The 24,261-nt window shown below is 46.2% G+C and overlaps 8 protein-coding genes across 8 annotated transcripts; 1 reads left to right on the top strand and 7 right to left on the bottom strand.

Annotated features, from left to right (window-relative positions):
• Positions 1 to 784: 784 nt before the first annotated feature.
• On the bottom strand, positions 785 to 2,128 carry N7529_002107 (DUF2252 domain-containing protein; the record flags this gene model as incomplete). The annotated part of the gene is made up of 1 exon (XM_057237638.1): positions 785 to 2,128. One exon carries the CDS (start codon positions 2,126 to 2,128, stop codon positions 785 to 787), a length of 1,344 nt encoding a protein of 447 aa, XP_057102325.1.
• A 1,531-nt stretch (positions 2,129 to 3,659) lies between these two features.
• Positions 3,660 to 4,731, bottom strand: N7529_002106 (uncharacterized protein; the record flags this gene model as incomplete). The annotated part of the gene is made up of 4 exons (XM_057237637.1): positions 3,660 to 3,815; positions 4,289 to 4,388; positions 4,431 to 4,584; positions 4,641 to 4,731. Coding segments are annotated over 4 exons (501 nt in total), but the record flags the coding sequence as incomplete, so codon positions are not given.
• Positions 4,732 to 7,866: 3,135 nt separating this feature from the next.
• N7529_002105 (uncharacterized protein) lies at positions 7,867 to 8,844 on the bottom strand (the record flags this gene model as incomplete). Its single annotated transcript, XM_057237636.1, has 1 exon — positions 7,867 to 8,844. One exon carries the CDS (start codon positions 8,842 to 8,844, stop codon positions 7,867 to 7,869), a length of 978 nt encoding a protein of 325 aa, XP_057102323.1.
• A 771-nt stretch (positions 8,845 to 9,615) lies between these two features.
• Positions 9,616 to 10,425, top strand: N7529_002104 (alpha/beta fold hydrolase; the record flags this gene model as incomplete). The annotated part of the gene is made up of 1 exon (XM_057237635.1): positions 9,616 to 10,425. One exon carries the CDS (start codon positions 9,616 to 9,618, stop codon positions 10,423 to 10,425), a length of 810 nt encoding a protein of 269 aa, XP_057102322.1.
• A 415-nt stretch (positions 10,426 to 10,840) lies between these two features.
• N7529_002103 (uncharacterized protein) lies at positions 10,841 to 11,326 on the bottom strand (the record flags this gene model as incomplete). Its single annotated transcript, XM_057237634.1, has 2 exons — positions 10,841 to 10,938; positions 11,011 to 11,326. 2 exons carry the CDS (start codon positions 11,324 to 11,326, stop codon positions 10,841 to 10,843), a joined length of 414 nt encoding a protein of 137 aa, XP_057102321.1.
• Positions 11,327 to 18,016: 6,690 nt separating this feature from the next.
• N7529_002102 (uncharacterized protein) lies at positions 18,017 to 18,247 on the bottom strand (the record flags this gene model as incomplete). Its single annotated transcript, XM_057237633.1, has 2 exons — positions 18,017 to 18,154; positions 18,179 to 18,247. 2 exons carry the CDS (start codon positions 18,245 to 18,247, stop codon positions 18,017 to 18,019), a joined length of 207 nt encoding a protein of 68 aa, XP_057102320.1.
• A 1,186-nt stretch (positions 18,248 to 19,433) lies between these two features.
• N7529_002101 (putative GABA permease) lies at positions 19,434 to 21,409 on the bottom strand (the record flags this gene model as incomplete). Its single annotated transcript, XM_057237632.1, has 8 exons — positions 19,434 to 19,916; positions 19,980 to 20,309; positions 20,376 to 20,773; positions 20,830 to 20,912; positions 20,965 to 21,054; positions 21,107 to 21,130; positions 21,193 to 21,263; positions 21,314 to 21,409. The coding sequence occupies 8 exons, from the start codon at positions 21,407 to 21,409 to the stop codon at positions 19,434 to 19,436; spliced, it is 1,575 nt and encodes a 524-aa protein (XP_057102319.1).
• A 1,164-nt stretch (positions 21,410 to 22,573) lies between these two features.
• Positions 22,574 to 23,817, bottom strand: N7529_002100 (uncharacterized protein; the record flags this gene model as incomplete). The annotated part of the gene is made up of 4 exons (XM_057237631.1): positions 22,574 to 23,003; positions 23,066 to 23,208; positions 23,265 to 23,489; positions 23,554 to 23,817. The coding sequence occupies 4 exons, from the start codon at positions 23,815 to 23,817 to the stop codon at positions 22,574 to 22,576; spliced, it is 1,062 nt and encodes a 353-aa protein (XP_057102318.1).
• Positions 23,818 to 24,261: the final 444 nt, after the last annotated feature.

Raw genomic sequence — 24,261 nt, 5'->3', positions numbered from 1 at the left:
CGAGTATTCCAAGAGTATTTGAAGAAGCAAAGACCAGCGTAACATCTTGATCTTCTTCATATTTCCAAGGATCATCATTGGAAATATAGATTCAGCCCTAGATAGATGCAAACCAATCACCAGACTCTTACATTCACGACTGAATTCTCTTCACTATCGAGCGCCGTATTCCCAGCCCTCCTGCCTTGATAATTTGTGGTCCGATAATACTTCTGCCGCAACAGAATGCATCTGTCATCAGGGCGTAGAGCGAAGAAAAGCTATATCATGTGGCCTAAGTCTGATTCATATGTACTAATACCTAACTAAAGTACCCAGTGAAGCATCTTTCAAGCCAATACTCTCGTAGGGCAATGATAAGATGTCTTCGGAAGATCTCGAATCTTAAGCGAAAAACCAATATTTGTAATTTGGAGGTCGTATGCACAGATCGCAGACGATCATGTTGCTACGGCTTTTCAAAAATTGTTATCCAGCCACAAAGCACAGTTTTCACTCCTTCTCGACTGTGGGTCAAGGTGTTTTACAAGTAAGAGTGACTCTTCCACAGAATGAATAGTGAGTTCTTATAATAATGAGGTTGTGCAAACCAAGGGAAGACCCCACTAGTATCAACTTGATGAAGCCTAATCTAATATCAATAGATAAATGGCGTCATAAAGGGGCCCTTTTAGGCCTAGTTATGAAACAACTGAAAAGTACGTCTGATTCACCAGACATAGCGAGGAAATATCCGTGGGTTGAACAGTGCAGTGAGTAGACCTCATCGACGACAAGAAGGGGTTCAATTTTCGCCATCAACAGGCAGGCCTGGAATACGACCATTGCGGAAAAGATCCACAAATATATGATGGTCTCGCCGTGTCTGGGCGCTGTACTCATGCGCAAATCCTACAAGGACATCCACAAAGCGGACCTCATCGGCCATTATAGCTTCATCAATGGCTTTCTCAGGAGAAAATGGCACCAGTTTTGAGTATCTGGCATTATCGTCTCCAGCCCCGTGCATCATGGCAGTGGCAGTACCAAGGTCAGCAACCACTGCCGCCATCTCCTCCAGATCGTTGATATCGGACCAGTCTAGGTCCACCGCGTAAGGTGAAACCTCTGCCACCAGCTGACCTACACCATCTATCTCAGTCCAACCGAGCCATGCGTCCGCTTGCGCCTGCAGAGCGCGCTGCGAGATGACAGTACGGTGACCCTCGTGGTGGAAGTAGGCGTTGGGCGCGTTATCGACGTGCTGGGAGACGGCTGCAGCCGCGGACTGCTTCATGTAGATCACCACGTCATTCTCCAGCGCCTCGCTCTTGCCTTCCAGTAGGAAATTGAATGATGGGAGACCTGCAGAGCCAATACCCACACCTCGACGCCCCACTACATCCTTGATGCGGTACATGCTGGCGCAGTCATCCCTTGACTTAGGAAGTGTCTCGAGATAGCGGTTGAATGCATCCTCGACTTTCTCTCGTGTGGCAGAGCTCAGCTCAATTGAGCCACCGCCTAAGGTAAAGCGTCGCTCGGAATCATGGACTTCCGTCATCGAGCAGAGCAAATCGACACGTGTTTGTGTACGGGCTGAACGTAAGGCATCAAGCAACGGACCCTTGGCGGTATCTAGGGTAAAGTGTGGCACCTCATGTTGGTTTGTGCAAGTGGCTAAAGTATGAACACGCTCGCGGTACGCTGCGGTGTACACCTTCACGAGTCGGGTGATCTGTTGGTCACTGAGAGCTTTCGTGTAACCGATTAGGGCGATTGAGGCTACAAAGCGCTTGATGTCCCAGATAAAGGGGCCAACATAGGCCTCGTCAAAATCGTTCACGTTGAAGATTAGACGACCCTGAGAATCCATGTAGGTGCCAAAGTTCTCTGCGTGCAAATCACCATGGATCCAGATTCGCTTTGTTTTATTATCTAAGAAGGGGCCGACATGCTGCTCCTGCTCGATGTCATGGTAGAAGAGACAAGCGCTACCCCGATAGAAGGCAAACGCCGAGGCGGCCATCTTGCGGAATTTGACCTGGAATGCAGCAGGGTCCCTGGCGAGAAGGTCTCCAAACGTCTTGTTAAAAACATTGAGGATTTCCCCGCCACGCTGCTCGATGCTTGGTTGATTGATGGCCATTTTTAAGATATTACTTTTGAAAGAAGGGTTCTTTAGGTATTACACAAAAAAGACGAAAGGTCATTGAGGAAGATATGGACCTTGGAGAGAGGAGGCTTTATACAACATCGGATAAGTGGGACAAACGGCGCTCTAGGGCAGTGCAGACTTGCGTCATGTTGCCAATCTCTTGGCTAAACACGAACCTTTAAGGGCTTTGAGGGTGTCAGGCATAGCTTACTACCTCATTGGTCTATTACAGACTTCGTGGCCCAACGCGCTCAACACACTACAGCAATAATATTTATCTGCAGGTCTCAATTCGAGGTTTCTATCTCTTCTGTCGCCAAGGAGGTGCTTGCGTTTTTGGTTACATGATGCATTACATTATTTTTCTCACCGCCATGTACCGCTAAATGCCTCACTTAAACTCAAGACTCTAGATCCTATTCTTATGGTTAGTGAGGTCATTCGTGGCCTTTAGATCTCCACGTAGATCTTTTCAATGTTCCACAACTCAACCTTTTGTCACTGTAGATCATTATCGGTGAAGTTTTGATATGAATTTGCGTGCAATATTTAATTACTATAAGATATGTCATGTGGCTACTACCAGCTGGGGCCTCAATACAACAACCACCAACTTATACAAAGACAATATTGAATAATTGACTATTACTACGTATAAATCGAAGTTCAAGGGGTACTTAGTTTCCACTACATTGATTGACTGAGCCTTTACATTCAGTAACCAGTACAGGAAAACCCACACCAACGCATTTGAAAGCAAGCGTTTAAAAGCCCATATATTTTGTGAAATACCCTAGAAAAATCCAAACGTAATATGGCTTGATAAAAAATGCCCCTGTCTATTACTTTGACTCCTCTCTGACACTGGTGTACTTGTGAAAAGCATATTCGATATGGGTGATGTTTGGGACATCAACCATTACTATAGCCGGGCGCGACAGCTTGACCTCTTTGTCGCTGAAAATATCCACCCCAGTAAGAGACATGGTTCCAGTATCTTCCTCTTGTGTTATATGGGTGGTTTAAAAACGTAGTTTTCCAACAGGAAATGCCCGTTATCACCAAGCGAGGAGATTGCCATAGGGGCAATGCGGTTAGAATCCATACTGATAGATTCTGTTTAGTCTGAGCTGGGATAGGGTGAAGAAAATTGAAAAAGCTCAAGATTGTTAGGATTGCAAATTAATGCGAAAGAAAAACAAATCGCTAGATAGGTTCATTAGGCTTTAGCCTAGGTCAGATCTGTTGCCAGGGCTCATCAATCTTTCTTTTTCAGCTGACGCACCTAAGTGGATCTCACTGCATAAGTGCAGAAGGATACGAGATTTGTGTTACCGTAGATCTTTGAGAGCAATCACATTTAATAAACGCATTCCCTCTTTCACTGGTGGGTGTTCAACTAGTAAACTGCCATTTAGTGATATTTTTCATTAGTTAGTTGACTTAATCAATTAATCGAATTTTTAGCATCAGCATTCGTTCACCGCGTGTACCCTATTTGTGGGATGAAAATGGCATTCGATCAAGGAAGACCATGAAGTCTCATATCCTGCAGGCTCAACCGCACCTGAGGGAATCTGCCGAGGATATTCGGAGTCGGTGGCGAGACATGGAGGTGATGTCGGTATTCCAGAGAACTCATGCCAGATGGCGTGAAGGTCCAGATCCGAGTCACAGTCTACTGATGTTAGCATAAAACAATCATTGAATCGACGGAGACAGACATTTTGCTTCGATTCGTTTGTTTCGGTCCAAGACTCGCCGTGGAAGCCTGAAGGGAGAATACAGAAGTTTACAAGCTGGCGATCTAACGGGGGTGGGGAAGGACAGAATGCCACATGATGAGCAAACTTTTTTATATACTTGATAACGCAAGTTCATGGCAAATTAGGAGGAGTTATGGCTCGAAAGTAAATGCCCTAAACTAAGCGTTGGGTGTATGAACAGCCGTGAAACGTTGACACTCTGTCACCAAACCCAGCGAACCTTCACCAGCTGCTGCATGTGCCTCATCTAGGATCAGTGTTGGTATTTAGTGGAGAACAGGATTAGATAGCAGAACTACCCGAATGTAGTTCTTGCCCACGAGCGCTCCAAAATTCTGAGACCTCATCAACGTCCATCAAAATGGCAGGCTTAAGGATCTCTCACTTGCAACGCTAAAATCACGCGATTGCAAAAGGCCTCAATCGCCCATTTGGTATCCAACGGTGCTAAAGTCTGCTCATTGCAGAGCTGTAGAACGATATTGCTATCGCTCGATAGCCACTCATTTAACCATTGAAGCTGTCACTACTCTTCCCCGAGTCGTATCTTCTCGGCAGACTTGACGACGTGGAATTTCCACAGGCAAAAGTACAAATCGAGCAGTTTGAGAGCTGGTGTAGCGAGGGTGTCATTGTAGTGTAGAAGTTTCATGAAATCTGCCGCAAGGGATGTGGGTGTCACTGGGATCTGCAAAGTATTAGTGTTTTTGTTCGTTTGCTATCGAAGGGGGTATGACCGACGTCGGGTTCGATGGCTGTGGCATTTGAAGATTGCTGTGGAGGGTTTTGCAACTTGAGCCCATCTTCTAGATCTTGTGATTCTCGGCACTATCTCTTATTTAGCTAATCAATCGGGAAAGCTAAAGTGGAATCGTCCATCGTGGTTGTAGAAATGAATTGGAGGAGAAACTCTGGTCGAGAGCCTTTTTTAGACCGGCAAAGTCAAGTCAAACCAAGGCTGCTGCGAGTGCACTCATAGCATCCACATTCTGGTTTCCGACCGCGTTTAATAGTTCAGCAAGTAAATACCTCGACCGTTGATGCTCGATTTCACAGATTGTTCGCCGAAACAATCTGTGGTACGCGGACCTGGGCAACAGTTGAAGCCTTACAACACACATTGTAGAAGCTATCACCTAATGGTGGTCTGCAAGTTTACTCCTCATGTTTTTGGTGCTATAAATCAATTCAAATTGTTAAAGTTTTACCGTGACATTTGTGGGTTGTCGGAGAGGGGCATGTATGGAATTGAAAAGTAGTATTGATGTCGAGCACAGCTAACCTTGCATATCACGGGAGCTACCTGAAATGAATCCTGCCACATCTTAGAGACCACCAATCCTTCCTCTCGGCGACGATACCAAAGAGGGTTAATGAGAGCTGTGGTCTTCTATCATCCTCTGAATGGCCCTCTGGATGCAGCGATTCCGTACAGAATATAGCGATCTCTTCAAATTGCCCACATTCCGTCTGCCATCCACCACGAACCCGTTCGCGATGGGGAAATTTCCACCCTTGGCTACCAATATCAAAAAATCCTCGAGCCACCGGTTTCTGTGATTGGCATCAATATGGTCATGGCGAAGCAGAGCCTGGGCCATCTCCAAATCGGTATCATGTATGACGGTGTATAGCACCGCGGCGCGACTTGCAATCATATTTTTATTGATTTCAGGTGTTCAGCTTGCTGCATCGAGAGTCTGAATTGCTTAGAGGAAGAATTGGCTACGGGTGCGGCGATGGCAAAGGCAGTTAGAATAAAAACGAACACGAAGAATTTCATCTTAGGAGTTTGGGGTGAATATTCTGTTCTTGGGGTTACTATTGAAATTTTAAAGGTGAAATGGAGAACTGAGCTGTGAAGTAGAGAGTCTCCTAAGTTTGAATTTTCTAGAGCCAGCCAAAAGCACGGAGTAATATATAAGTGCACATGTGGTATGTATAGGTTCTGAGAACTAACAAATCGATGATTAAAACCTCAAAAGCATTGCAAGAAATCGGCGAACACCCAAATCTAACCCCGTTCCCAATCCTCTCTGCTCTATTCCCTTACACAGTACCATTTTTAAGCAGCATGACTCGTCGTCATTTCCATACTCCCGTCGTGCTGTGCCATTGAAATTTGAGACAATCCAGCTGCAACAAAATGAACCAAGATCAAGATGAATACTACAGATCCAAAAGTGGCCTGAATAACAGCTCCATAGTACAGTCGTTTTCGAAATCAGTTATACCTCCACACTCTTGCGACTTCATTTCCGGAAAACAGATCCGAAATACGCTAACCTCCTTTAGCTTAACGCTCTATAAGTGTGGCAAAACAGTGATGGTAATGGCCTTACAGGGCAGATGAGTCATAGTAACAATACCGTAAGCTTCTATGGAACCGTGTAGAATCTTTGGGGAGCTGTGGCGATCTGGCATGATCGACCAGCTTACTCACTGCCCTCTGCCTGTCCCACTCGTCCTCCCGTATCCAACGCAGCCTCCATTTACACCCGTCAGTCATAACTCGGAAGGCTGCGCTTATGCTGTAGAGAGCTAACCCTGGTATGCAAAGATGCGGATCTCTATTTGCATCGTTTGTATCACCTATTGCGAGTTTCATTCGCTACCAACCCGCCGCCGAAACGTGGTTCTAATGATAAGCTAACGTGGTTCGTCTAAGGATTGCGAATGCTTGCTAGAGATGACACAGAGCCCGTATCATATCGACAATACATCCTACTCTACGGACCCTGAACTATGGGAATACGCTCTAATACCGGGGTACTTCGCCAGCCCGTACGCCGCACGATCTATCTTAAGCCTCTCTCCGTCTAGCGTCCTTGAGACTGGAATCGAGTGAACAAGTAGGCCGGGCCCAAGTCTCTCATTCATTCAGCTATCTGAGTGGGAAGAGGGAAGAGCCTACCAGGAGGACCCGCCAAACTGTTAGACCCCGTTACGAGGGTCTTGGGACTCTGGATGGATTCGGGAAATAAGCGGAGAAAGCAGTAGTACAATTTGATGCTGAACTAATCGCTGGAGTCCGAGACTCCAGCTCTTGGATATCTTTATACTACTGTGGGATCATGTGGCGATGCTTAGCGAGCCTGGGCGATGTGATACATCAAATGTAGATCGCAACCCCGCGCAGGGTTGCGTGGCCCAGCCTCGCAGTCATCTTGACCTGCGAGGCACATGTATCAGACCTGCTCAGTACTGTGGTCCTGACACAAACTGTATCCACTACTGTATCGAGTGGGGAGTGACTATCAATAATCAGGAGGTGTCTCAGGACACAGAAGAAGACCTTAATTTGGCCCCTAGCTCCTTCTGGCAATTATCCTTGGAGAAAAAGCTCGAGAAAGTTCTTCGACGGAAGACTGTTAGCCACCGACGGGTGACAGATGATGATACTGTCATACCTGTATTGACAAGTGATCGTACCAAACGCAAACTGACGAAACGATTTGGCGATAACGACATTATTTGGACCGCTATCGAGAAACAGCTTGTGATGTTGATGTTTTGTTTCGAGGTAAGGAGCTCACGCTGAAGATCAGTTTTAAGTACGTAGACGATCGCCACTCTTCTCTAACCGCTGGCCGGAAAGGGGAGAAAAGAGGAAAGTCACCCGTTACAAAAAGGATGCTAAGCGAACGAGATGCACAACTTGATGCAGATGAAAACGCTTCTGGCGAGAAGCCAATTTGCGTAGCGTCTACAATTTACTGCGATGCTACTCGGCGTCATGCCAGCATGGCCCTCATTGTTGGGTGGCTATCCAATTACGCAACAACTCAATGGTCGTCACCGCCACTGCACATTCTGTGGGGAAAATTACATAGTTCATTGCTGTCGTTATTCAACACACCTAATTCAACTATAAATGCTAATGATCGCTTTCAACGTCGTGATTCGACTGCACAATCTATTGATTCGAACATGTCAGGCCGTCGAGGTAACTATGCACCAAGACTAGTCCACAAGCACAACCATTTTACCCTGAGCTTCATTATTCTCCATCAAACGATGAGCTTCGCCAATCTCCTCGAACCTGAAAACTTTCCAAGGCTTGGCGTCCAATTTACCCTCTGCAATCATCGCGACGACGTCTTGGAGGGGCACGTCTGACAGGGGAAATTCAGGTGTGCCGAAAGCAAAACTTCCAAAGAAGCTAAAATGAACGCCACTTGCCATCTGCAGAAGTGGATTGAAATCTGAGACAGGTGCTAGGCCACCTAGGAACCCTGCCAGACAGACTCGACCACTACGGTGCACCATTTTCAGAGAGTCAAGGATGGTGCTGTTGCCCACAAGCTCGAGAATTGAATCGAACTTTTCGGGAAGGCGTCTAGACAAGTTCAGTCCTTCTTTCACCACTTTCTCCACCCCCAGGGCTGTCAGTTGAGCAGCCCGGGCTTCATTGCGAGTCGTCGCAGTAACATGAGCTCCAGCGAGGACGGCGAGATTGATAGCTGCTCTGCCGAACGCCGAGGTCCCGCCTCGGATTAAGAGCTTTTGCCCGTTCGAAAGCTCAAGGTTGCGGAAGAGGCACGTCCATGCCGTCGCATATGATTCGGGAATGGCAGCAAGCTGGTCCCAAGAAAGTTTGGAAGCTGTAGGGCCCAGTGCGACGACATTTGAGACTTCAGCCCTAGTGAACTCGGCATAGCTACCGTTGACAGTACGTCCAAGGCCGCCCATGAGACTCGCCACCAGAGTGCCCTCTGCAAACTCGCCTCCAGGGCATGCCGCTACGGTGCCAACGCACTCAATGCCACTGATGGGCATCCATTCCGCCCACTCGCCTTTTCGCATGTGCATCTCAGCATGGTTGACTCCGAATGCTTTCACACGGATCACCACGTAGCCGTTGGCCGGTTCGGGCTTGGGGAGGTCCTTAATAACAAGAGACTCGGGTCCCCCAAACTTTTCAATCACAATGGCCTTCATTTTGAATGTTGCACGTCAATGGAGAGAAAAAAATCAAGTCTGGAATTTGATTGAAGAAACGATGCGGACGTCTTCTTTCTGGGAAGATATAAACACTGGAAATACATCGCCGACTTGCCTCGTATTTATATCGCGGGAGGAGGTGTTATGCTTTAGATTGTTTTACTTGGCTTCAACAATTTACATTCTTCCATGAATTTGATTTCAAATCGAATTGTGCCGCTCTAACCGATTCTTTCTGAGTCCGACCGCTGCTAGAAGGTGATTAGAAATCCTCTTTTCCGTCAAATCCGTCAGAAGCTTTGAATACGTCTGAGAAGGATCACGACCGAGGGTACAATGCACGGTCGGGTTAGTGCGCGGCTTAGCGCGCGGCTTAGCGTGTAGATTAATTTGCGGACTAGCGCGCGGACTAGCGTGCGGAGTAGTCTAGACCCGTAGAGTCAAGTGCTATGCAACGTTGGTCTATTTTGATCAAGTGGCGACAGCGAATGAGAATGCTGGACAATAAGTTGCTCTATACCTACGCAAATATATAAGAGAGAAGGATGACCGCTGATTTTTTAAAAACCAATTTGACCCTTGCATACAAGACCCTATCAGGTTATCCCTCTTCTCATCCTGATAGAGCTCTAGCCGGCCGGCGACCCAACTACACCCCACAAGCCTCCTCTTTCATCGTGGAAAGCGATCTCTAAAGCTAATTTCAAACTGCCTTTCATAATGTTTGCTCAACTTAAGACAATCATCTTACCAAAGAGTCAAGTACGCATGTTCTACCGGGAACTTGGCGAAAGGATTCATGAGAAAACAATCCTCCTTCTTCACGGCTTTCCTTCTTCGTCCCATCAATATAGAAAGTTGATGCCTCTACTTGCCGCCAGATACCGAGTTGTGGCACCGGATCTCCCAGGCTTCGGCTTCACGGAAGTACCGGAAGGATTCAAATATTCTTTTGAGACGCTCACCGACACAATTGAAGAATTTCTGGACGCCATCTCCCTTTCGAAATTCTCGATTTATATCTTCGACTACGGTGCCCCGGTTGGGCTTAGTCTGGCGCTCCGTCGTGCGGACGCGATCGAGGCCATTATCTCTCAAAATGGAAACGCGTATGTGGAGGGATTCGGCGACGTGTGGGGTCCCATCCAAGACTTCTGGGCCAGCAAGGGTACTGCCGCAGATCGAGCCAAAGTGGCGGATGCAATGTTGACATACGACATTACAAAGTTCCAGTACCTGAATGGCACACCAGACCCCAGCAGTATTGCCCCCGAATCTTATACGCTAGATTATGCGTTGATGGAACGTCCTGGAAACAAGGATGTTCAGCTTGATTTGTTTATGGATTACCAGAGCAATGTTGCGCTCTACGAGAAATTTCAAGAGTATTTCAGGTCCTCTCAAGTGCCGCTCCTGGCTATCTGGGGGAAGAACGATGTTTTCTTCATTCCCAGTGGAGCTGAAGCATATAAGAAAGATCTACCTCGTGCGCAAGTCAAATTTCTCGACTCCGGTCATTTTGCGTCAGAGAGTCACGCTGAGGAAATTGCTGACGAGGTCATCTCTTTCTTAGGGTAGCTCGAGGGCTGAACTAGGATGGTAAAGTGAAATATGCGTGATGCTTGGGCACCGCCCTTGTTTGAGGTTTATCAAAGATATAGTTTATCCTGTTTCTGTGACTACGTTTTCTAATGCACTAGTTGGAATCTTCGATATACTGCAATCATATTTACCTGCATGAAAAACAAAAAGCAGAGTTGAGAATGCATCTATCCAGGACTGCGATGTATTCGAGAGGATTGATTCCTTACCTTCAAAAATAGGCGGCGTAGGCGTCGAAGGTGAGTGAGAAACGCTTATTTCATGAACTCGGGTTTGTTCGAGCAACTCAAGACCAGTACCAAACGAAGTGGTTAAATACATTCTCATGATTATAGACCTGTTGCCTTTTTTTTTTTGTTTCTGCCCTTTGTTTCTGCCCTTTGTTTCTGCCCTAAGGCTCATGTACATGGGCCTCCTCGCTGATGTAAAATTCCTGCGCTGGTAGGGTCACCGGTGGATGAGGGGAGTCCAGTACGGTTATGTACTTCTCTTAATCCACAAGCTGCTATATTAGCCCTCCGTAGATGCAAGATATTGCGTGCTGCCGAATAGCTTACTTACCGGCAATAGCCCAGCGGTTACTAAAATATCGGAGTAGTTCCACCATTCTGTATGCTCTTTCCTTGTGTTGTGATTCACCCTTTTGCTTCCACAGTCGCGATTCTATAACTGCGGTCTGGTACAATGCATACGGCACGAAAGGCGATAGCATAAAGCGCTTGTTTTCGTCTTGAGCGACGCCCAAGAAGTAATCCGAAATTTCAGCCATTCTCGCGGAAAGCTGTTCCATAGCGATCAGGGTGAGATGTTCATCGAGACTTCGGTGCTGGGAGCGAAACAGTGGAGCCGAGTATAGTGTAAATAGGGAGCTAGTCATATGAATAGAGTTTGTTAGAGTGCCAATACATAATGTGACAATGGTTGATGTGGAACGGGCAAAATCACCTTACGCAGGTCGACAGAGCCCCGCAATAGTTGCTAAATTGAAGTTCTTCCTCAATCAAGAGAGGAAGAAAGGATAACAACGTGCGTTCAAGTTGTATTGCCTCTTCTTCGTGGAAGTGGGCGTCCGAAACAGGATTGAAGACATGATGAACAACCCTTCCGACAAGGTGTGCTACCTGGCATTCCCGTGCAAATTTGCCTAGCCTGAAGGGTGCAGGTGTGGCAATGGTGGGTTTAGTTTGACTAGAAAGAAGCTATCTCACCGTGTTAATGTTAGTTAAATTGGTCGACATGCCTTCAATGTTGTCCGGGAAAACGAAAGGTCATGCTGACCTCTAAGGGAGGAGACCCGTCATCAGGAGGTAAAGGATCCTCTCTACCAGCATCTTCACTGTTAAAGATGGCATCCCCATTGAAGAGATTTATGAACCTTCTCGATTTATCAGCCTATGGTCCCAACGATTCTTTCATTAACGCGGTTCAACAATTTGTGGTATTGCGGTAATAGTGACTCGCCATTGGACGTACCTATCCAGATTATGGATTGCCCACCAGGTCCTTCTTTTCTCGCCAATATCATTCCCTATTTCAGAAAGTGGCTCAGATCTGATTTTGTGCAGACCGAGGTTACGGGCTGCTCTCGCGCAAGATGCCATTGATATAGAAGCTGCCGGGTAGATTCCATGACCCACTTCATAAAGTGCTATCAATAGCATGCTTTGGATCGTGTCTATTGAACAACAACGCAACATTTCCAGTTGATTGATGCCTGTCTTAGCGAGGGCGTAAAGTGATGAAATCATGCTATCAACCGAACGCGAAGGGGTTTGTTGTAGCAGATGCATGCATAGGCAAAGCGTGATGAACCCTGAATCTGCGGACGTGAAAAGGCTAGGCAGGCGCTCGTAGAATTTCTTTTCAGATAGAACAGCCAGCTTATAATGAGTCGAGCTAAAGTACGCACGAGACATTTTGCGTGTCTTTTCCACAGATCCAAGGGCACTAAGAGCATTCGTTTGGCAATGAGCGATGATCGCAGCCGCCCACGGTTCCTGGTGAGGGCAAGATTAGGCAAGTAAAATGATCTGGCAGGAATGGTAGAACTACCAATAGTACTGCAGAGTCCCTAAAGGCAGCATCTGGTGGTTTCGCGAAAGTGACAGGGACTTTATCGTAAGCGCATTGTCGCTTCACTCTGGTGTTCGTTAGAGCCGTAGCTACCAAAAGATAAAGACGAATTGAAAGAATATTTTGTCTTCATTTACCGCGCACAGTAGGAACAAGTTGGTATTGCTCTATCACACCTTCTTTTGCCACGTGTACATGCAACGCATGCATTCGTAGGTGACCGAGGTGTCTGTGGCGTGACTTGTTCCATGCTCTGAGATATTTCAGTGGAAAGGCGGCCGGGTTTGAGTTGGACCAGATTGCTGCTGAGTCCTGATTCGATTTACTGGTGATGTTGCCTGTTCAGTGACCAGTAATATCCAAGTTGCATAAATAGTAGCTGAATGTAGTCTGATCAGAAGAGGAATACATAGTAGGAAGAGCCAAGACGTGTGGTTGCAGCAGATGGTGGATCTTGTAATTGGGAGCGGTCACATGACACATCGGATTGTATCCAAATTGGGAACCCCAGTTGTCCAGCCAAGTACGAAGTCATGGCCAATCAGATGATAAAATGTTCAAATTACAGCGAAATCTTAGATACCGACAGCTTGGACCGCATTCTCTTTCGTGGCAATCTGACTTGTTAGCTAACTTCTAAGTTAGTTTAATCTGGAAGGCTTTTGTGACGGAGGGGGAAAGGTGGGGCAGTAGAGGTAGCATGTGTATGGTGGTTTCGTGTAAAATACATTCCTAGCGGTCTCATAGTTGTATTATAAAGAACGGCGACCGTTATTGGAAAGCGGTCTGAATGAGGCCCGAGGTACCTGATCCAATCAGAGTTCACATATGGCGAATTTATTTTCCGGGAATGAAGTCATAAGAGTATGGAAGTATAATAGATTTCGAAAACTACAGTACATGACGGCGTAGTATGGAAACGAATCATCTCCGCCAAAAAGCCCAAATGAGGACTGGAACCGGTGAATGCAGCCGGCAGCATAACCTCCTATGGAGATAACAAATAAGCATAGGACGAATGTTATGCAGCCATAGTAAATTCGAGCATTGCAATCCTCTCGCAGCCATCTTAGGTGGATCGAAAGAAGTATGCCAAAAATGAAAAGCACTGCTGAGATGAGGGCCGTGATAACCATGCTAACGAATATGTTGCTCATGAGCTTCTGGAATGTGATATCCAGCATAAAACCGTCGGCGTTCACGAAGTCAGACTTTGCGCGGTTTTGTAGGACGCCCGCGAGGTGTGCAGAAGCTGAGCTGATAGTGGCAAGTCCTAGCCAGATAATCGTAAGAAAAGAGACGACCAATCGCATCCGGATCAGGTCGTTGGTGAAAAAAAAGGCATTGTCCACAGAAATTGTTTCTTCTATCTCCAAAATGTGAGCTAAGTTGTTCGGACAAGTTCTTGTATAGTGAGGGAGTGGAGGCGGAAATGAAGTGGTGAAGAACTCCGGACAGGGTTGATTTATACTTTATCGTACGTGCAGTGTGCTCTAATTGCCTTGCCTATTTAATGAAAAATATAGCCGAACCTAAACTGCGCTAAACGCCCTTTGCACTGCCCGCTACCTAGTGGTAATCTGCATAGATCCGCGATATACGTTAATAGTTAGAATCCTATATATTCTTAGTTGGCGGCTCCGAAGAAGTGTAGGTCTCCGGCATCTTAAGTCAACTATAGTGTCAGGACCCAAGTACTAAGCAGGTCTGACGATATATATCTCGCAGTCTCACATAGACTGCGAGATGGCCAGTTCGCAGGTGCGAACTGGACCCAGGGCTGAGACCCGCAATGCGAGGGCTCATGACCTCACATGACCCCACATTTGTATATAAACAGTTCAGGGGCTGGAGTCTCGGACTCCAGCGATTAGTTCAGCATTGAACCTGTCTACTGCTTTCTCCATTCTATTGCCCGAATCCACCTAAGTCCCAAGACCCTCGTAACGGGGTCTTACAGGTTAGATATATATCTCACAATAACATCTTCCTCACCACCCATATTGGCAGTAGGGTCCGGAAGCTCTGTTAAACTACCCATGTTAGGTATCTGCTTCTTTGATTTCTCCCTTTTTTTCATCTGTTTTCTATTTCCCTCCCGTAAACACTTAATCTCATCCCGCATTAAGATATGCTCGTGAACTAGCTTAACCGACATATTGTAAAACCGTTGAAGATCACGTTTTGTAGGTGAAGAGATCTTATCAGCAGCCGAGCTTAGACCAGAATTGAGCCTAGATTTGCGTTTTTCTAGCTGCTTAGTCGTCCGAGGGATACCGGTAGAGATATTACTGCCTGATGTTGAACCTTGTGAAACTGGTCGATCTGGTAGAGGCGGAGATTGAAGGCGAATATTAAGTTTTGATAGTACCCGATCAGGATCTAATGGCACTAAACCAGTAGCTGCGAAGGCACTTTGAACGATAGACTCTTTGAATAAATCGTTACGGGCCGCTGGGAAGATATTAAGGAAGTCATCTTTCTCGATAGAATCGATGCCTAATCGGGTATATTCTGCAACCCGCCTTCCGTAAGAGCGCTTTAACACAGCAAAACAACCAATATCAAGAGGCTGTAAAAGATGAGAGGCATGCGGAGGCATACATATTGGTATAATGTTGTTTTCCTGGCAAATCTTATCGAATGTCGCTGTAAGATGACTGTCGTGGCCATCAAGGACCAAAAGACAATGTTTCCCTTTCATCTGACTTTTTGTATGCGGAATAATTTGGAGCCAATCAACGCCAATTTCGTTACTCGTCCAGCCATTTGGATTAACGTTAAGAGCCCAATGTTTGGGAAGGTCGTCGAACCATCGTTCCATAAAGTTTTTGCCTTTAAAGATAACGTATGGTGGGAGCGCTCGCCCGGAGGCGCAAATTGTTTTAATAACAGTCACCCATTCGCGATTACCAGCCTGTAAAACCCCCCTCCGACCGGTATAAAATGACTGTGTGATAATTTTCGTTGTTGCACTGACTCCCATCGCAAATCCCGATTCGTCAAAGTCATAGATATCGTCGGAAGTGATACCATATTGAGCAATCGTTTTTTCAACAAGCTTAAACCACTCAACAATGATATTTGGATCTTTCATTAAGGCGCGTTTGTAGTCATATTTGCGAGAGAATCGACTAGAAAGCTCGGGATGTCGTTTAATGTATTGTGTTGGCCAATTCTTACTAACGGTCTGGGGGGTATGATCTCCACGGTTTTCGAGTAGTAAAATGGCCATATCTCTTAACATGGCGATCGTAAGAGCAGCACCTCTATGATCCATAGAGATTAACCAATCCTGGATTGATTCCTCTTCCAATTGGGTGAACTCATGGCCTATAGCCCTTGTGTCAGACCAACTAGTTACCCCTTTCATCCGGTCTTGTAGCGTAGATCGTGGGAGGACATCGAAAGAGCGAGCAGCAGCAGCAACGGAGGTAAACCGGCCATTTTTGATAGCCTTAATTGCTAGTAGAACTCTGCCTTCCTGCTCAACTGATTTTTGAGCTTTTTGACCGCGGATTGGAGGCATGGTAGGTGTTTAGAAATAGGAGGTTTGGTGAGGGGAAGCAAAATTGAAATGCCTGCCGGAACGACCAGGATCCACGTTACTCTCTAGCAATTCACCGACAGAAACTATTTTGACGCGAGACTTCCGACTCAAGAGATGTAATGCAGCTATTCGCATCGAAAGTATCGGCAATCCTTTTCGCCTGAAATCTTTCTGCCTTGATGGCGACGATTAACACCAATTTTCGCATCATTGGCTGAGCTCGATTACAAGACTCCGTTATACCTGTCCGACATTGTGTTTTGACTCACATCGCGAGAAACGTGCCATGCTATAGCACACAAAGAGCCACTTGCTGATAATGTCGTCCGTACTGCGATACAGCCGATCTAAGTGGATAATAATAGGGTTTGTTGATCAACGCGGACGCAAGAATTACTAATTCGGCCGGTCGCATTTGACCCTTCCCCTCCTACCTTTTTCAATGACCTCACACGACTGGAGACCCAAAAGCTAATTGGGCTTTCAACACCCTACTAACCCTATCCAAGAGGTTCTACTAGTGCAAGGCTATCAAAGAATTTGACTGTTTTCCTATAGCTATATCACCATGACTATTGAGCGGTTTCGCTCATTAGTCTGTTTCACCCAACACAAAATGCATATTTTATTAGATTTTCAACCAGCTATCTCTATATATCATACTATTTAACATAGGGTTCAATGGACTCAGGCCCCTTCCACAAGCCATTACCCTTGCCTGAAACGCTTCTTCTCTTTTATCTCTCCATTGGGGCTGCTCGCTCGGCAATTAAGGTTGTTTCATGCCAAGCGATTCGCCGAAGCTCCTTGCGAGAATCCTCATTTGACCATTGAATTAACATAATAATAAATTATCTCATCTAAAATAAATTAAAAAACTAAGATTTTGAAAATGTCGACAAATTTGGTTTCATATTAACCAGTATGCCTTCTCATTGGGACCCATATTGCAGCAAATTGTTGCATCATTGGATTGAATTCATAGAACCCTGTCAAGCTTATTCTTGGGTATATATGATCTGATGGAGAAGTCACGATGTGTCTTTTTTGTTCCATCAATATCATCGCGAAAGAGCTCTTCAGGCCCCAGCTTATTTTGAATTTTTTATTTTGAATTTTTTAAGCTTGTTTAGGCGTTGAGAATATAGCAGAATGTTTTGATCAATTTGAGCTCCGAGCGCGGATTTGCGAAGCTAATGTGGAGCCGTGGGACATCGGGAGTACAGTACACCTGATTATGGCAAATCAGGAATGTGGGGAATCGAACATTATTTGACGAATGGTGTCAAAGCATGAATACGCACAAATACACCGTACTTAAGCCTAGCTAAGGAGGTGTGCACCTTTCTAGCCTAGCGGTCACGAAACAGGCGTTTTTTCTATGCGACAAATGGCAATAATCTGATATCTGATTGATTGGTCTTCCCTGCGTTCTTGCGACTTGCGGAATGAGGCGGGACGATACAGGTCGGAACGGGACCGGAAGGGCTTTGGCGGATTGTATATAATAGCTTAGAATATGTGCAAACCCGGGCTTGGCATCGCACCTTTTCGGATAGCTTCATCTCCTTCACTCTCTCTTTTCTCAACCACCATCCACGAAGACGAGCTTTGAATAGTATCATTCCACAGATTCTTCTTCTTCTTCTTCTTCTTCTTCTTCATCTTCTTCTTATGTTCAGTGTAGCTGATAGCCTTCACATCAACTCCATTTAGCATCCGTCAGGGAATCGCGGGGCTGGAAGGAGTAAGAGTTACGATACCATTCTATCTCGAGCTACGCAACCTAGCGTATCTAATATCAACCTAGAAATTTTGTTTACACAGCATACCACCAGGTAGTCATACTGAGGGACGCCGAGACATTCAAGAATGCTGAAGGATATGCTTGAACTCGAGAGTAGATAAATAGCGCTGGAATGGCACGAAACGAACATCGCTAGCCTATAGACCACCCTCCTTACTTGGCAGCTTTGGAGCGGACCCTGCAGTGTGCGTCACACAGGTTAAGTCTTTTTCTGCATATATGGCAATGAATGAGCTACGAGCAACCACATCGAGACTTTTGCGCGTTTCCTGGATCTACCTTCAACTGAATTTGCTTACAGTAATGGGAGAGCCTAATCTTTTCAGCAGCTTTTCTTTCTGCTGGCGGGTGTGCAGCTCCCGTTTCATTATTACTAATGTTACATGCTAGGAAGGCGTCATAGCGGTGTCAGAGCTGCACGCGTTGAGGGCAGCCTGGCTGATTTCCGCACTCTTTTCAAACCAGCCTCTGTTTCCTCTTTGGGAAATCATGTGATCCCGGCTCTGGCGTTTGGCTACGAGTTCTTGCTTCAGTTGGATGAAGCACCTGCATAGTCATATGCAACTAGTTAGACTGCAACAGGTCAATTAAACTTTGATTGATTGATTGATTGATTGAACTGAAGTCAAAAGTGTCCGACCAGCCTGATTGAAGCGAAAAGATAAAAGATGTAAGGTGGCAACGTCAGTCCATTCGATTGTTGACCGCTGCCTTGAACATGCGGCAGTCGAGTATTATTCCATGAGTTTAAATCGCAAATCAGACACCTGGTTTGCTTTAGTGTCTGGAAATTTCAAGCGCGCGGACATAGCTTAAGTTCTCTCTTTCGTGTTTTCATGTTTGTGGATGTGGCTGACCGATCCCCGCTTTTCTTCGACTATCTGCGTGAAGGTAACGGTCGGTTTCTAGCCCACAGATTTGCGCGCGCTGCTGACTTCAGAGTACAGTTCATCAACCTGCTCTAGAATAAGTCTCTTGGCCTCGTAGATCATGAAGTAAATGAAAGCAATACAGAGAAAGCAGCAATCGAACCAGATGAAGTAAATTTTAGACCATTTCCGTGGGTTCTAGGGACGAAACTAGAGACGTTTTGGTGAGTTAGAGTGACATTTGATTCAATTTTGAGTCGTGAACCGATGAGACGGTCAAAAATAAAACTTGAGCATTTCGTTGACGATTGAATAACTTCCAGTGCACCAGAGAGCCTCAATTTAGAAGACCGTGAAAATTTTCGTCAGTCAACGTTCCATAAACCCACTCAGCGTCACATTTTCTTAACATGACCTAGCTCGGCTCTCCCACTAGGCATCTAAACATGGCATCAAGAATGTCGCTGCAAATAGTGGCGGTGAAAATGAACCCGGATTTCAGGAATGTCCTAACGACAACTTGAATGAGATGAATTTCTCGCGAAGATATTATCAATTAGTTTTGTCTATGTACCAAGGCTTCAAGAAAGGCCAAGCAACTCAAGGTTCATCCAAACAATTACAACATTATATACACCCAGTCCCAAAGCCCCGAGATACCCATCAGGGCTTGTAGGCCATGGTTTTATAGATTGTGCTCCATGATAGGTCCGTTGTAGATCTTTCTCGCACGGATATAATAATAGACGAGACTGAGGAGGACGGTACCCACAGTCCCAACGACACTAAAGTTCATCGTCTGGACAGTCACCACCCAATAAGTTGGCCAGAAGGTAAAGAAGACAGCAATGGTCATATAGATCAAAGCCCAGGCGTTGATCAGGATGCCCCAGATACCGGGTAGGTGAAATGGTCCCCAGACTAGTTTCGCACCAGCGGTGTTGACGATAGCCGAATCGCTGCTACGAGCAGAGCTGATTCCGCCTGTGCAGCGACGCCAGAGTAGAAGACTGCCGACTACCATATATGACAGGTAAAGGCCGGAGATGGACATGGAGCAGAGGTCATTGAACGCAACTGGCGAGCCGATGTTGATGAGCGCGAGGAGGCAAGCGATGACAGATGTTGCTAGTACGGAATAGAGTGGAACTCCGGAGCTCTCGGTAACCTAGTACCTCTTGGTTAAATCAATGCCACTGGCAGATGATGGGAACTTGGAATAATGACACACCTGACTCCACATTCGCCAGCCGGGAATGCCTCGGTCTCGAGCAAAAGACCAGAACTGGCGGGAAGTAGACGCTAACATGCCAACTGATGTTGTGGCACCCATAGTAGTCACGATTGAGCCCATAACAGCGGTACCAGCTTTGGATCCTGTTGCCTGGTAGAAAATGGACATGAAAGGGTATCCCGTAGGGGATTCGAGAGCCGTTCCGAGATCGCCACTGCAAAACAGCATGGCGATTAGCATCCCGAAGCCCATGGATCCGTTGATCAAGACACTCAGCATGATCGAGGTAGGAACTGCAACAGAGGCATTTGTGATTTCTTCAGACATCTAGGAATGGCGGGTTCAAATTAGTTTCAGTCTTCACATTTATTTAGAAGAGCAGAATAGACGCACATGGACCGCGGCATCACCACCGGCAAATGCAAAGATACAGCCGACGGTTCCGACAAAGAAGGACAACCCTTGGGACGGGAATTCTCCCAGGTTGAGGAATTGGGTGAAAACTTCCTTCGAGGTTCCATGATCCGCCATATAAGTCAAGGGGATGAGAATCGCGAAGAATCCCAGGATATGAAGAATCAGAATCATGCCCTCAAAACGGGGAAGAACCTTTCCTCCAACGCCGTTGATAGCGACAGAAAAAACCACGATAGCCCAGAAGATAAGAGTTCCGTGCCAGTTTTTGGGTTCGTAGCTATCGTTTGTGAGCACAGCCAAGCCTTGAATCAAGGTGCCGACTAGATAGCATGAAGTTGCGAACGTGGCTTGCCACCCAATAACAGTGAGCCAACCTATAATTGTGTTTAGATTCAGGGTTCAAACTATATTGTTAGGGTCCTTCACTCACCTGTGAGATAGCTCAAGAGTTTCATACAAGATCGCGGAGCTAACATGGAACACCAATGATACTGCCCTCCAGATGTTGGCGCCCTATTGACTGTTTAGATCTCAATGTTTCATGGCAAACGGACTTATTGCATACATTGATGCCAACTCCGATAGAACCACAAACGTCGCCGCGACACCCGCCCAAACGAAGAGGAAACCATATACTGCTCCAGCTGGACCCCCACTGTATAAATCTTGTCAGCGCTGTGGTATCGATGCTTGTCATCGCCTCTTACTTTTGGTATGCTTGCAAAAAAAGCCTAAGTATGTTGTTAGCAAACGTTCGAACAAAACTAGATCTTCTTTAGTCAATGTCACTTACACGACAATTCCTTCCCATGTAATCAAAATGGTACAACTGAAACCCAGCATTGACATCAACCCAAAGTTTCGCTATTTCCCGTTAGTCCAGATCACAATGCATACCCTCGAGGGGCATCTACCTTCAAAACGGGGCGCTTGCCCATCCGCGCCAGATTAACATCATCAAGCTCCTTGCTTGATATATGACCAATCTCCTGCAACCCCGGCGAAGACATTTGCTTCGAGTATTGAGACGGCATCATAAACGAGTGATTGATGCCGGAAAGGAAGAAGCAAAAAGGCCACCTGTCATAGGGAAAGAACCAAATTTTTGTCAGGAACTTCGAGGGGAAAAGGGTTGAAAACTAGTGCAATCAATCCTGAACATACTTGCATGTAATTGGGGGGCATCTTTATGCGCTAATGCGCGCATAGGCATGAAGGCAAGTGAGCCCTGGAGGTATGTTATTGGCGAAATTGCGTGACTAATCGGATTGCTGGTTTCACCACTGATCCGAAGCGATGCAACCTGACATTGTGGCTAAGGCCAGATGAGGAAGGCCAAGTCCCAGAACAATATAACTTAGTCGCTTTAGTCGCTTTAAGCCTAAGAGAGAACAAACCAATTATGGTCCGGGGGCCCCGGGAGCGCTAACTAAAATCTAAATTGCGGAGGCTGAAAGGCCAGGCCCAATGCTAGTTAACTTGCTGATGTAATCGATAAGCGAGCTGGACACACCTCCGAGCTGGACACTCCAAAACAGTGTACGAACTGCGATAACTTACGTCTTGATATCTCAACAACAGTGGTCTATAGAGACTTCTTCTTATATCACTATAATTTTAAGGTGATGTCTATCCTCTTGAAAAAATTTAGAGAATTATATTAATTTAGTGATAAAGAGATATATTTCTGGCTCAGAGCAATGTAATTTCCGATACAATGATAATGCAGCCTGTCGATTTCTTAAATCTGATACATAGCGTTAAAAAGTGTTATCAACAGCTATCGACCTGCCATGAAATAAAATAAAAACGTGGCTGTCGAGATATTGAGTTCTCGAAAATGGCACTTACTGTAGTATGGTGTTTCGGGGTGTCCAGCTCGGTGGTGTGTCTAGCTCGGTAGTGGATTACGTTAAGTCTCGCATTAATTCCTGGGCGTCCCGCCAATCGGTGGAGCGCCCAGCCTCTCAAAGTAATTGTCTTGCTTTTATCCGCCATTGGCCTTATATTAAATTCATGTGGATTTCTAGAACAGATTTTGAAGCATATTATTCGTTGGGTTCTATAACAAAATGATCCGATATTATGCACAATTTACAGCACAAGCGAACGGTGTATCGAAGGATTCTCTGATCCACGTTGCACATCTCATAGTTGTAATCCTTTTTTGTTCGTCAATCTCGGAACGCTTCGGTCACGGTCCAGGTCCGGGTCTCCATAATTATGTTAGAACGACTGGACTGGCTTTCGGCATCGTCGTCCGGTGCCAATGTAACCACCGTATGATGACTTCCCTCAGGCAGTGAGACTAGTTCGTGAGTATCACTTCGAGTTTCCATAGTGCGACGAGAAGCCTTCAAGGTACTCATGCCATATGTCTTGTGCTTGCTGCCATAGCCGTTGGAGCTAGACAATCCAAGACCCATCCCCGATGACCGTAGATTATCTAGGAAAGGCTTGAACTGGGGAGAGCAAGCCGTGACAATGCTCAAGGCTTGAGCCACTTGGGTTGAAACTACGACGGCCCAGGTATCAAAGGTTGAATCAGAAGAGGATAAAGTGCTACTGGCATAAGCAAGTTGGCAGATAATCGCGATAACAACGCTGCGAACACAATTGCTGTTAGTAAAAGCGACCGCGATAGGGAGGTAGAATTCATCACATACACGACTCGGATTAAGAACACACTGAACACTCCCACCTTTCTGTTGAAATCGGTTTGGATGCGAACGATGACCAGTAATGCCTGGCCAATTATGCCACCCTCTGACAATATGTTTGTAACGCCGAGATAATTCCACCACGCAGTCTGGGACACCATCAGCGACTTCTCTGGGTATTCACACGAGTTAAATAGCTACGTACTCGGTCAAAACACTTCCCGTTTAGATAGTCCCATGTCTGCGGTAGATGGCATTGGAACGCGGCTGTGAATATGCTAGCGATGGTCCATAGTCCGATCACTATTCCTAGCACAAGCGAAAAGCGGCGATCCAACGATGCGGGGGTCAAGTTACGAATGAATATCAAAAGCGAGAGTTTTGAGCAGCAAATGCCTGCAATAAAGAGGATGGTTCCGGCGTATTCAGCCTAGAGTTGTTTGACCCGTTAGCGGTGATTCAGAAAGAGGCAAGTCTCCTATGCAAATATGCACCTTCATCATGTTCTCGACTCTGAAATCAGGCAGCAAGTCACGGTGCTGTCCGAGTCCATTAGCAGTTCCCATCGAGACGGCAATAGACTGCGCGATGCAGAGAACCATCGACGAGGCGGCAAGGCCATCGTCAATTGTAAACTTGCGAAACATAAAGTATTTTGTCCCCAGCCGGGTCAACACGCTCAGAATGGCCGTGACCAGCATGAACCAGGTCAAGACATTGACCGCAGGAGTCCAGGTCTTTTTTAACTCCGGGTTCATGGCGCCGGTAGTGATCAGGAAAGATACGAAATGAAGAAGCTCAACGCCGTGGTTATCACATATTGCACGATGTCCTCAGTTTACCCGGGACTCGTAGCGGAGTCCAGCGTTAGCCTGAAAGAACATCGAGAACCATTCCGCCGGACCCGAACAAGAACGCTATAATGCAAGCGGTTTTTCGTGGACTCGCAAAGCCAAGGCGCCATTGCCATGTAAAGTTAATCACAAATCACGGCGAAGGGTCACACCTACTGTACAGGGGGCTAAAAGTTTATGTTCGCCATGCGACAAGGAGCGACCAGGTTGTGTTGATTGTTTGAGGCTTAGTGACTCCCCACTAAGAATCACACGTCTATGGAGTTGCGCAGGAAACACCAATGAGGCAGTGCGCGATTTTCTTAGGTGCATTAATCCCTGCTCAATCTCTGCTTAGTCCGAAAAACA

The sequence above is a fragment of the Penicillium soppii genome (genome assembly GCF_028829465.1).
Source record: "Penicillium soppii strain IBT 18220 chromosome Unknown utg000002l, whole genome shotgun sequence".
Lineage (NCBI taxonomy): Eukaryota > Fungi > Ascomycota > Eurotiomycetes > Eurotiales > Aspergillaceae > Penicillium > Penicillium soppii.
This window is presented reverse-complemented; position numbering and strand designations above follow the sequence as displayed.